This window comes from Enoplosus armatus, chromosome 5 (genome assembly GCF_043641665.1).
Source record: "Enoplosus armatus isolate fEnoArm2 chromosome 5, fEnoArm2.hap1, whole genome shotgun sequence".
In the NCBI taxonomy this organism is placed as follows: Eukaryota; Metazoa; Chordata; class Actinopteri; order Centrarchiformes; family Enoplosidae; genus Enoplosus; species Enoplosus armatus.
The window spans coordinates 11,663,243-11,677,393 of NC_092184.1; the positions used below are offsets into that span (position 1 = coordinate 11,663,243).

At 39.4% G+C, this 14,151-nt stretch overlaps 1 protein-coding gene across 1 annotated transcript; it reads right to left on the minus strand.

Annotated features, from left to right (window-relative positions):
• Window positions 1-1,727: 1,727 nt before the first annotated feature.
• esamb (endothelial cell adhesion molecule b) lies at window positions 1,728-13,668 on the minus strand (the record flags this gene model as incomplete). The annotated part of the gene is made up of 8 exons (XM_070905998.1): window positions 1,728-2,199; window positions 3,602-3,731; window positions 3,848-3,970; window positions 8,007-8,051; window positions 10,029-10,184; window positions 10,622-10,823; window positions 11,841-11,986; window positions 13,578-13,668. Coding segments are annotated over 8 exons (1,365 nt in total), but the record flags the coding sequence as incomplete, so codon positions are not given.
• Between the last annotated feature and the right edge of the window lie 483 nt (window positions 13,669-14,151).

The window sequence follows — 14,151 nt, forward strand, 5'->3', positions numbered from 1 at the left end:
TTAGTTTTGCAGGTATTTGGTCATAAAACAAAGTGAAATTTTGACCTGATGGTGGCGTCAGATGAAAAGTCAAGGGATCACCAAGTTATTACTATTACTATGGGACATGAACGTAAGAAATTTCATGGCAATCCATCCAATAGTGGTTGAGATATTCCAGTCTGAACCAAAGTGGTGGACTGAGCGACATTGCCATCCCCAGAGCGGTGCTGCTAGCAGAGCTGCTAGTGTGGATATACAGTTTTAGTCTTTTTCTATAAAAAGCTGCTCTTTACAATAATTTCACTCATTTTGTCAAGAGGTTTGGATTATTTTTTTCCATTGTTTGAAACAACTTCAGTGCTAATATTGTTCTACTGTAAATCTCACCTCTACATCACAAACAAGCTCTCTTAGCATCTGTGTCCCTAAAGTGGCCTTTCAGATCTTATTTATCTTCATGGTTACTGTATTATTACCTTACTGTGTGTTTTGTAGTATGTAAAATGGCTACATGCTGTGTGTCCTACCACAGATAAAAATATATGGGGTCTGTATTCTGGGTTGTGTATTGAAATGTCACTTTGCAAATTATATTTGCTGATCACACTCCAAATAAAATCTCAGCTTTCATAAAAGCAATCAGCTTTTTTATTGGCAACCTAACTGGGAACTATTTCCATTTTCCTCCTCTGTATATGGGTTGTTTGCATGAGTATTAATGTGTTAATAATGGAAGTGATTATAAATCAGTCATGCTAAAATCAAACACTCCAGAACACTTTATTGGAAAAAAAAAAAAAGATGTCAACAATCAAAACTGCATTAAAAGTGCTACATGTAGCCTTTCAGCATCAATACATCACTGCCACATCGTTTGCAGAGTTTAATACACTTACAAGAAAACAAGCGAGACCATCAACTAATGGCCTCGTGTGTTTATAGTAATCATATATCGAGTTATACCAAGCACCTTTGAACAAAATAGTTAAGAGACCATCAACTTCAACAATGTTGTACTCACTATTTTGGCTTACATTCCATCTACCATAACAGGCAATATACTCAAAGTATGTTCTCTCAGTAGACGTCAGTGTCATGAAACCATACTGACGTCGTTACATAAACAACCCTTACGTGAACACAAGTAAATGTGGGTAAAAGAAAGCGAGAGGTTAAGATAAACATTGAAATACCTGAATTGTGATTTTGCTCTGAACTAGTGCAGTAAGCCTGAGAAAAGTGACTGAAAAGTGATCCTTACACAGCCCAGTATAGGGGAAATTATAAAAATGTGTTTTATATTTACTTAAATCATATATTATACAAACGTAGCCAAAACATTAAATTTAGCAAGAACTGCAAAACTAAGCTGAACTCTTCATTGTGGTTTACAGTATCCAGACACGCCGCATTAAATGAACACAACTCTCATGGAATAATTGGGGGTTTTTTGTATACTGCCTAAAAATCTTTCGGATATCATTTTGAGAATCTTATTATGAGCGTGTAAATAAAAATATATTTCTCTTACGTGAGCCAGAGCTCAGCATACAAAAAGAAACTGAAATGACTGAACTGAAGAGAGAGTTTGTGCAAATGAAGCACAAACCAGCTGTGAGACATTTTCTTCTCTTGCAGCCTCTCAGGTCTTTGCGGAGAAAGTGCTTTCCATTTCAAGGCATCCTTTCTCTCCACCCACAACCGCTGTCCTTTTATTTTCCCCCGACCGGAGACGCTTCTGCTGGCTAAACCAGCGAGCCGGCTTGGCTTTGAGCAGGCACCATGACAGCGACAGCTCCCATGCGTGTCAGAGTGGAGGAGCTGATTTGTGGGGACACACTGAGTGGAGGTGGCACCTGAGGCTGAGCCCCCTCAGTCCTGTTGGGGACGGCGACTGCAGAGCTCCGTAGAAGCTGCGGAGGGGCCCCGTTTGTACTGGGAGGTCGCTTGTGTTTACGCGATGGGGTGCCTCCCATGTTGTAACCAGGAAGTCCCTGTAGCGTGTTGGCTTCTCCAGGCCGCAGCTGGTAGGCGTTGATCACCGAGCCTGCATCTGAAGCTGACGTGGGGGAGTATGGGTAGTGGTAGTTCGGCTGGTGGGGGTCGAGGGGTCGAGGGCTGGTGGCGATGGAGGACAGCGTGCCGTTCTTGGATACAATGTCTGAGCCGGTGTTGCTCTTTGCCCATGACACTCGCTTTGGTGCCTGAGCATCCTCCCTACGGCAGAGAGAGCAAAAACTCATGATTACTGAAAATGGCTAAAATCAAAAATGACAAAAAGGTAAATAAAGTTTTTACTTTCTTACATAAAGTGATAATGATGGTAAAAATGAGATTTGCTTTAAATTGATTGCTTAAAAACATAACAGAAGCTGGTTTCCTTTCATTGATTATGTGGAGAATCAGTCATTCATTAGTAGACATTATGACCTTTTTTATGAGTTAATAACTATATTTGTCCTTTGATCTCTTTTATGATATTGTTCCTGGTTTTATTTACATTTTTTGCTTGTGGATATTGTATATATGTATTTTCGATCATTGTATGGTTTGCAGTATACTCCCATACCTACATGTTTATGATACAAGGGGTCCTCTGTGATATAACAGGCTTGTTCTGTCTTTAAATATAAAAATAGTCGGAAACACTCTTATTGTATTTTTTTCCCGTTGTCTGTCATTGTTGTTGTTTGTACTGTTAACACTGTTTTATTGAATGGGGAAAAATTAATAAATAGAATTAGGTGATAATACACATTGATTCAGTGTTTTGCACTCACATTTAGTTCTGACAAACAAACATTTTTAAATGACCCGTACAGTCTTATACAATATTTATCACACATATACAATGGTGAGCAACATATTCAGATACATTAAACAAGTAAAAATAGTGATAGCATGTACTTACAAATAAATGCCCTGCATGTAAATGTATTGTCAGCAAAAAACACTATCAAAAGTAAAAATACTCATTAGAAAGAATTCAGAGTGTAATAATTATATTACATTATACACCTACAGTATATTGTTGAAACCTGTTGCAACAATACATTATATTTATTACATGATCATATGTTTTGTTATGTAAAGTTATTGGTAACTATAGTTGTCAGATAAGTATAATTAAGTAAACAAAGTGCAGTATTTCTTTCTGAAATGTAGTGGAATAGAAGTATTAAGTACCACTGAATTCAGAAATAATCATTGCATTTAATTGCATTTTTCCTGTCAAATCAATTTCATAATAATCAAATGCAGAGGCATAGATCGAAACATCAGTGTGTGTAAGTGGACGGTTGCTTTTGATTTAATAAAGCGTGCTCGCTCTACTTATTTGTGAATTTAATGGATCTATGCTTCTGGCTGGTAGTGCCCTAAAGATATTAAGAGATTTAATACAATCACAATGAGTAGAGCCAGTTCCTTCCTTCCTTTTGGCCTACAAGTATAAAGACAAACAAACCCACAATACTCAAAGTAAAGTACCTCAAAACTTAAGTACAGTACTTGAGTAACAACAATTTGTTCCTTTTCACCACTGCAAATAAACACCATGTAACTGCTGTCATGGTGCGCCTGTTTCAGCACCACACATGCAGCACAGTGAAACTCTCACTTGATCTCGTTGGCTATCTCCTCCTCAGTGTCCCCTCTCCTTCTCAGTACGAATATGAGGAAAAGCACCATGGCCACCAGTCCCACTATCGACCCCAGTGTAGCTGCTGCAATCATGCCGGCATTGGAAGCTGGGAAAACAGATCTCAGATCAGTATTTACACTTAATGAGAGTCACAGCTGTGTTATTTGAAAGCACAGTGTTGAATACACCCGGGTGCAGTGGAGTAAAAACAAGAGTACGTACAGGTGATAACCTCCAGGTTAATGGAGCAGCTGTCGGAGCCGGCAGTGTTGCTGGCTCGGCAGATGTACTTCCCTGACATGCTTTTAGTGAGGTTGCTCAGCCGGAGAGTGCCGTGTCTCTCATCTGCAAAACAACCGCACAGTTACGCACACACATACGCACACAGTTACGCACACAGTTACACACACGTCACAATCATATATTTAGAACCAGCCAAAAAAAACAATCCAGGTCCACATTAAACTGCTATACTACATAAAACATTAGGGGATTTTATTGTCCAAGTATGTCATACTACAATGTAATGCAAGAATGAAGTGAATGGGAATTTCTCTCATAGATCATGTAGAAAGAAAACAACAGTATCATAATGTGTCATCAGAAATCGAAAGAAGTTCCTACTGTTTCCTTAGACACTTTTGCTTACTGAGAGTTCAGAGAGTTTTTGGCTGTTTTACACTTTGCATTTTTCTGCATGTTGGTGTGTTTGCTAAAAAGTTTCAAGTGTGCAGCGTTTCATGATGCAGTAAATAAATACACTGGTTCCTACGGCGTATTATAGGTAAAAAGAAAATAAAAATACGGAGTCGGGGAGTGGGGTAATATTCCAGGGAAAAAACTTGGACATTCTCTGATATTAAAGTGGTAAATTTACGAGAAACGTGTGTTTGGTATAAGCTTGGTATAGCTCTGGTTGTGCTTGTGTTTTTCTTGCGGTTGCTTTGTAAAACAAACAGCCAGCAGCAGTGTTGATACAGCAGACTGTGAGCTGTAGTTTCCCCGGTAAACACACCAAAATGAAATGATGTGGTTCCTTTGACACAATTTTCCAAGTTTTTTTCTCATTAATTTAATCACATAGAATTTGTGAGTTTTTTCTCACAAATTTATACCTTCATAATCTCAGAGAATCTTTTCTCAGAAAATGACATGGCTCCATCATTTTTTCACAATATGTCGTAAATTCACGATTTCCTTATTGACAAATTATTTTCTAATTATAGGGCTATATTTTTCTCTTCATTTACAGATTTAATGATGTGTTGTGTACTACAGAGGCATCTATCTCATGATACCATTATTATGTGCAACATATCATGGTAGTGTTGAACCATTAGTTACTGATTCTCATCCATAATCCAGAATCTAATCCACTACTGGCCCTTATCCAATATCTACAGTATTATAGTTTGGCATTGGCGCAACCCCACAGCAGACAGCTCTGCAGATGATTCTGCAGTCTTGCGACATAATGATGTTTGTCAGCAATTTTTGTTTTAATATTTTCTCACACCAAGGTCATGACACAGCAGTAAGTGAGTGTCCGTCTCAGTGGGTATTTCCATTTAACACAATCTGTTCGTTTTGGCACATCTGGCTTTAAAATGCTGTGTTGTTGAAAACATAGGCTGTAGGAAAATAAACAAGCTTTATGAGGGACTTATCACAACAAATCCCCTGAAATCCAATCTTAGATGTCACATGTCTTCATCTGATGTGTTTTTGCTTTCGCGGGGATCGCAAGGAAACGAGAGTGGGTGAGCGTCCGTTTTGTGGCATCACCCTCCTAAAGTGTTGTTCGGATGGGTGGGTTGTCTTTATAAGTGTTCATGCACGCTTGTTGCACTCCGCACTGAGTCAATCCCCACAGAGAGAAGAGTAATGCAACCCAGGGACTCATCCAAATCATGCCAGATGAAAAGTCAAGGTTCACATTATGCCAGCAAGCAGCATATTAACGCAGGAGACCAGAAAATCCTTAACAATCATTGTGTCCAAACAGCTGCTTTCATCCCGAAGTTTGGGGGAGTGTAGTGTGGAGTTTTGTCTGCACCATCTGCTCCTGCACCACCAGGAGGGAGGTTAATGTAGGAAGGTGCACACAAACTGTTGCCAACAGTAGAACTACAGTAAATCTGTCACTAACTGAAAACTGGATGAAATAGTCAGAAATTGTCTGTTATAATCAAGCACTACCTGTTCGTGTTGGTCTGCTAATTTTTCATAACCACATAATTAAAAACAACCATATACTCTAGTTAGTTATTTAAATTAAAAAGCAAGAATAGCTGGTATTCATTAACAGCTTTATGGTTAACCTTTCAACCAGAGTATTAAAATCATGCCTCAGATATCAAAACAAAAGTGGGTGCCAAATGAAACAGTGGCGGATGAGTGTGATATGCACCTGTCCCTCTCTCATTATTTAATCCCCGGGTTTGAAAACCAGCTGTGAAGAACCAAACCCAATTGTGACAGATTAGCAGAACATCAGCTGACTCTGAGCTTGGAGGGAGTTCAAGCCCGCTGAGATCAGATCCCAGCGGCGGCAGAGCTGGAGGGGAGCTGACGTTACAGTACCTCGTGTCAAGACCAGAGCATTACTCATATTACCCTGCCATCCCTGCAAGGTCAATGAGCAGCATTTGTCAAAGCCTTGACACATGACACATGATTAATGTAAATCAGCAGCATTTCTATATGAAGCTCGTGGTATAGTTTGCCTCCTCACATGACATGATCATCCAAGCTGCAGCGGATTAGTTTTCACAATGAATGCAAAAACAAACACACACACATTCACGTGTCAAGAAGACACCTTTTAAACACAAAGGAATCAGAAAACTAACGCAAACTACATTTTTACTAAATTCTAATTGGCACAATGTGGACTTGAGACACAACTAAAACAGGACTGTACAGGACACATCTGTCTATTCATTCACTATTCTATTTATGTATTCATTCATTGCCTCCATTTACATGCTACTGTTTTATACTGTAAACTGTTGGTAAAGGCTGCAAATAATGATTACACAAAAAGATGCTTTCACATTACTTCAGTAGTTCATTACCAGTTTACAATGAAAAAAATGCAAATCCTCAAATTTTAGAGGCTGGAACAAAATAATGTTTTGTTTGGTTTAAAATTATGGAGTTACAGGGAAGATTGCAAACTGTAATATCTGTATGGGAAGCTGATGCTAGCAGCCAGTTAGCTTAGCTTGGAACAACTAGAAACAGCTAGCTTGCCTCTGTACAGATGTTACAAAAATCAGCCTACCAGCGCCTCCAAAGCTCACCGTAATGTCTCATTTGTTTCAACTGTACCAAAAAAGTGTAAAAACAACATGTTGTGGTTTTTCAGGCTTTAATTTGTGACTTTTAGCGAGCTAAAACAGTTAGCCTGGTAACCAAATGTGTTTACCGGCATCTTCAAAGCTTAACATCACTAGCCAGCCAATTAAAACCCTCAGCTTTTGTACAAATTTGACAAAGAAAATCTAATGTGTTAATGAATGAGCTTTAGAGGTGCTGGTAGGTGCATTTTGTGACCTTTGGACAGAGCCAGGCTAGCTATTTCTGCCTGCTAACCGGCTAAGCTAACTAGTTCTCACATACAGTATAATGCTCCTCATTGTAGCTGTATATTTACTGTACATACATGAGAGTGATATTGATATATTCTTATCTAACTCTCAGCAAGAAATTAGTCTATTTTCCTCTGAACATTATTTTCTCTGGATTGTCTGGTCAACTATAATCATTTGAGCCTTATGAACTCTAAATAGTGATTACGTCCTTTGGTTCAAAAAGATGGTCAAAAATGTTTAGTGCCCACGAACCAGCTTTGAAGACTTAAGGGCAGAATATGCTTACTGTGTTTCTAAATAGCACAAAATGGATGACAGCTAAATCTAACACAACACACATACTACAAGGATTTAAAGAACAAATTCAACCCTTCTTTTACAAAATGGAAAAAAGATCCAGAATTATGGATATATTACAATATATCAATGTAAAGCAGCTGTTCATTATTCCAGCGAAGATAAGCTACCACCTGCTATTCCTGAAGAGATGATTTAATCAATGAATGCTCAAGGCGAATGTGAATTTTAAAATGTGTTTATCACCTGGCTTGACACTTGTGCAAAGCTTTTTTGACGGTAATCACTTCTGAAACATAATCCTATAAGCGTTCTTACAAAATTGGGTTGATTTGTTTTCCTTTAAAGCTTTTCTACAGCTTCTGATTTGAGGGGTGATGTGTTGACTCCAGAAACCGTGACTCCTCGGGATGTCACGGTTTGCAGGTCAGGTGAGGAGGTGAGTTGGGATGGGAATAAATGGAAAATGTGTGAGTGAAAACCCTTACCCATGAACCCGAGGACAAGCAAAGGCTGGGGGCAAGATCTCCATTCTGGGGGGGGGGGGGTTCGCAGAAGGAAAGATGGCAGAGAAAGTGTGAGCATGAATGAGGGAAGGAGTGGTACAGACTGATGGGGGGGTGGAAGAGTGAGATGCGCTGCACTCTCAGTCCCAAATCCAACTTATGCCTCTTAGAGGGGTTGATCAAGTAATGACATGGGGCTTGTTAGATTAGGCACCAAGGTCAACAGGAAATGAGGAGTGCTGAGAGAGGATCAGCAGAGAGAGAAAACAGAGAGAGAGAGATTGCTGAAACAGATAAGCAGTGATAGCAGAGTAAAGTTCAAGTGTCATAGAGAGAGAGAGCATACATCAGCACAGATAAAAAGATGAGTTGGACTTGAGTGTCGATGGCATGTAAGAGGATGCAGATATGCATGTGATGTCGGCGTGAGTGTGCATACTGCACTACAAAACCCCGGGTCAATGCACAATCAGAGGGAGTAGCTTTCATTTTATGAATCTGAGGACTTTTTTGCTATAAAGAGATGAGGGCCAAAGATCAAAGCAGTTAAGTCAATACTCAATCAATCAGCCTAAGGCCTGTTGTTCAGAAACAGATGGTGTTTTCTCTGCGGCATCATCTGGAAACAAACTAATGTAACAATAGAGGCATATAGACACACAGCATTCCTCTCCTGCATGGGCAGCGCTGTGTGGTTTGAGTTGTCTCAATCTGCAAAGAGGATTTCACGCTGCATGTCTTAGGTGCATCTGGAACATCTATCAGAAAAGTAAAGCCCGCATCATGTGTATGACCTGCCGACACGGACTCGGCTTCATCTGCAGGTAAAGTGTTAGGGTCAGCATGACATTTAGACCTGCACATAAACAGGCTTAGGCCAGGATGCAAAACATGAGGCGCACCGCACACTTTTTTGTTGAAGCCTACAATTTAAAAAAAGAGCAGCTTTTCTTTTATGTTGCTGGGAAACCGCCAAATTGCTCATCCTCGCCTTAACCGTGATTTTCCTGTGAAGTTAACTCACAGATCTCACCACCACAGAAGGCCCGCCTCTCAATTCATCCAATTGGACAATGGAAAATAAATGCAAATTACATTGGGTGCCTTTCTGCTCTGAGTTGAAGTTTTTTCGAGGCGTTGAGAGAGCTCCTGTAATAGATTATTTTTTGTTTCTGTTTGATACGAATGTTGCTTTCACCTCCTTTTCCCTCCAAAACCTCCCAATTTAAAGGGTAAAAATGTCATACTAATTTAACAAGCATGTCTGAATGTGACATGATGAGCCAGTGTTAGAATTTGGCTCAGCTGTGTGACACAATAAACGTTCTTCAAAATAAATAAATAGAAAATTGCAGTTCTGCAAAATCTGCATCTGTATGCATTTATATGAATCTAGAGAATAAATAAAGAAATTGGTTCTAGTGCTTTCCATACTCAACTAAATAACAACAACAAAAATAGAGAGAATGCTGGTAAATTATTTAAAACCATGTTTTCTTGATGGACATCTGAAATTCTATGAAAAATATAGATTAAATGATTTTTTAAAACCTGAAATGCATGTAGAGGAGGTGAAAGTACTTTTTTCAGCCTTGAGTAGTTCCTGCCGTCCAGCCTCTCAGGCTGCATACAATCCTAAAAAACCTCCACCAATAAGATGAGGAAACCTGTGTGTTGCCTGATAGGCGAAACCCAGGGAAAAATCAGAAAGGCCCTCCCTACACCACTGCCTGCTGCTCATTAAGCTTAATTGCTGTGAGTGTGTGGTAATGAGGCAACTAAGATGAGCCTATCAACACGCTGTAGGGACTACTTTTATGATAGAAAATCATTACATGTTTTCAATGCTGCATCACTAACCTCGCAGTCGTCCATTATATTTGGACGACTGCAGGAATATCAAAACTGTCTATATGGATAGATACTCCTTGAGGTTCAGTAAATGAGAAAATATATTTTTCTGTCATTTGGATTGAAGAGTTACATCCTGGTTAAAACACTCACTCTGCATTGGAGAGAAGAAGACCTCAGACAGGGGCGCAGCCTTGGTCCATTTGTACTGAGGGACGGGTTTTCCATGACTGGACTTGCAGCTCAGAGTCACGTTGCCCTTCACCACCGGGTTCCCCGTCATGGTGCATACTGGAGGAGAAGGAGGGACTGCAGGGACAGACAGACAGACGGACAGGCCAGGTGTTAACATGTGTAAGATAAGAATATAGGATCGTCGACCTTATATTGAACTTGTACGTTAGCCTTTAATCCACTGCAAACAAAGTGGAGATTTCTCGAGGCAGTAGCCATATTGCATTCAAATAAGAAAATGCTTTAACCCCCCCCTTTCCATCTGCTGCTGGAGGATGACATAATGACCTCAGAGCTCAGCGAATCCCTAAACAGCAGATGAGATTTATTTGTGCTTAGTGCTTGCTCACATAAATATATGATTTTTAACAGACTGGTCGGATCCAAAAGTCCTTCAAAATATGTTCAGCATTGCCTGGATTTTCAGATTCAAGGAATCGTGTGAGCTGTGTCGCAGGCACCAGGCATTAAATCTAACCTTTGAAATTCCTCCTGACACTACGGTCCATTACCTTTGACATTAAGGCGCATCTCTCCGGAAATGCCAGGACTTCCAGGGATGATGACATTGCAGACGTAGCGTCCGGAGTCAGACTCCTGCGTGTTGTTGATGTAGATGGAGAGGTTGGCTGAGGGCATGGCCGCACTGAAGCCCGCTCTTTTGCTGAACTCGTTCTGGCCGTGCCCGACCTCACCTGAGCTGAAGTTTATCACCTGACCAGAGACAACACATCCATGGAAACACCAGATTACTATCATTACACTGTTAATTAGTAACACACGGAATTAGATCAACATTGAGACTGTTTTAATGAAATACGACGCATTTTGAAACAAACGTACTGCTTTTTCTCTGGTCATTGGAGTAACACATTTTTTATATGATTTGCTGCAGCCATATTAAGATGTGCAGATTAACCATATAACAGAAATCATCGTCCTTCATAAAGATAATCCTGACATGTACAGATGGTGGATGTTGAATTTTAGGCAGATTTTCTGTTTGAGATAAGCTCGCAGGCATCGGACACTCAAACTGTTTAGATTATATTAATCATGCAAAGGCCCTACACACTCTGACGCACACACACACACACACACCCACATGCTGTATGTGCAGATATGTACAGTACAGTCACCAGCAGTTCGTGCTACATATCGGAGGTGCAGTAAAAAAGTAAAGATGAAATGTCATTAGTGGAATCTGTTCGTTAATAACGGCCGTCCTTCCTTCCCCTGTGAATTAGACATCAGCAGTGGTGTTGGAAATAATCCTAATCTCCACAGATCATCTTTTTCACCTTATATATCACTAGATGGGTTTCTCATGACATAACAGTGTCATGCAATACAGAATATGCTCACTTAATCTTATAAATATATAAACATAGGCCTGGTGTGTAAAAAGACTTAAGACTCAGAAGATATTTCAAATTAAAATGATATAAAACAGAGAAAAGCAGCAAATTGTCACATTGGAAAAACTGCAAACAAAAAATGTTTTGGCTTTTTTTTTTATAGGAAAAACAACTTAAACTATTAATTGATTGTCAAAATAGTTGCCCATACATTGTTTCAGCTCTAATATTTAGGTGTGTAGATATATCAGGAGGATCAGCAAACACACTGAACTTCATTTTGATCCCTTTTAAAGAGGCTCTCCATTCTCTGCTCCACCAGAGGTCACAGCAGGGTCAACTATACAGCACATTTATGTTTTAACCTTCTCACCTGTTTGGATTCATTTCCCATGAAGTGCCAGATGACAGAGTTTTTGGAAATGTCTGAGATGGGGCTGTACCAGGCGTGCAACACCACCATCTGGCCCTTGACCACCTCCATCTCTCTTCTGGGGATCTCCACCTTGTGGGTGTCACCTGGAACAACAGACCGGCGAGAAAACGGTTAATCACAACTCAGCAGTTCTTTGTTGTTATCATGATCTGGGCCGGAGATAATAATAAATTATATAACTTCAATTTTAAGCATACAAATGCTTGTTTGTGTGATTATTTTCATTTAATTTCATTTTAGATCTTTTGTCTCTGTTTCTTGCAGGGCTGCAACGAATGGTTATTCTAACTATTAAGTCATCTGATGATTATTTTCTAGATTAATAGTTTGATGTATAAAATGTCTGAAAAACGTGAAAAAAATACCTGTTACAATTTCCTAAAGCCAAAGTCAAACATCTTGTTTTGTCCGACCAACAGTCCAAAAGTTTACAATCATATAAAACACAGAAAGAAAAACAAGGGAATGTTTGGAATTTTGCTTGAAAATTCTTCTGATTATCAAAATAGTTGCAATGACGATCAACTAATTGCTTCAGTGTTATGAGTATGTTTTTGTTTTTATGACGGAATAAAAATTAAATCTAATTAAATATTGCTCAATCGGATCAAAATGACACATGGAAGATGACTGTGCTGGCTCTACATGTTGTTGTTTGTTGCTGGAATTTGCCAAAGTACAATATGAAAAAACAACAATATAAACAATAGACAAACAGAAATAATGCTGAAAATTATGAATTGGGGAAAACGATGGATCCAATCACTGTGATATCAGCTGATCTGATCTGTTATGCTCCTCGATAATCGCTCAACGACCTCAGGACAAGTCGATCACTTCCCCGTGACGTCCTGACAGGTGTGTGTTATCGCTTTGGCTTCTGTACATTCAGCAACCCGAGTTACAGCAACATGCACACTAAAGACATGCAGTGCTTCAGTTACTGTTCAATAAAGTAAAGTAAAAAAAATCTGTTGCATTCGAATTAGATGAAGTATGTCAACTTTTCGTGAGCTTAGAAAAACAGCCCTGTTTTCAGCTTTGTGTCCACGCATTTTATTTATCTGCAGAAGTCGGAAAATGTTCTTAAACCACAGACGAAAACGTAATCCTTCTATTCATCTGAATTAAAAATCACCACATTAGGAACATACATATTTGTCAATGGACAGTAATGATGTGCAGGTCTCATTAATTTCCACATGTAGTACTGTACCTGATAATTCTCTTTTGATGACTTTATACTATAAGATTTACAATTAAGTTTTACAGTATTACTTTTCCAGAACACTATACTGGTCTGCCTGTGACACTCAGTTTGCACACAAGCACACACACAAAGCAAGCATATATCATTTTCTAGGTGCATCTGAGAAAAAAAAGCAAGCTAATCTTCAAAAGGTCAATCAAAAGATAAAGAAAGATGTGATTTTAGCAAATCTCAAAACAATTTAGGTGCATGGATTATGATAAAAATAACCTTAATCATGTGGGGTTGAAGGACTTTGTTGCTCTTGTAGTACATAAAGACAGAGTGATGCTCACAAATGTCTAGAAAGTAAAAAGCGACTGTCAAGAAGAAAGCTTAATATTATCTTCACATATGAAACATGAAAGGATTAAATGGAAGAAGACAAGATATTAAAGGAAACAAAGGAAGATGTCCCGACTCACAGGGTGCCCAGTCACCCGAACTGGACAGCTGAACCTGGATCAACTGATCCCAGCAATCGGTGTCCACTCGCGTCTCCAGTTTGAAGATTGGTTAAAAAACACTCATGCAAAGAAAAATTTATTCTTGCCACTGAATCCTTTTAACTGCAGAAAACAATGAAAAGTGTCCCTCATATACTCAAATGGAGACACAGTTAGATAGAGAAGAATACACAGAGAGAGAGGGAGTGTTATGATCCATAGACAGGCAGCTGAAATCTCCACATCTGTTCAGCCAGGCACGCCTTCCTTCTTTTCCACGCTGGCAGTGTGTAGAGGCAGCAGAATTAGGCGATTGGTGGTGGTGGGTTGGGCTGGAGTGGGGTGTACAGATGAAGAGGAATAAAGTGTATATTTGTGTGAGATAGAGAGTTAAGGCAGAAAGCACAAGAGAAAGAGAGACAGAACTTGTTTTTGACTTGTAGTTTTGCTGCAGTGAGTCAGTGCTTTCTTATTCCTCCTGGGACAATGTGACCCCGCCGCTGTGGCGCTCCCTTAATTTCTGAATCTCTGAATCTGGTAAATCCTGCTGGCT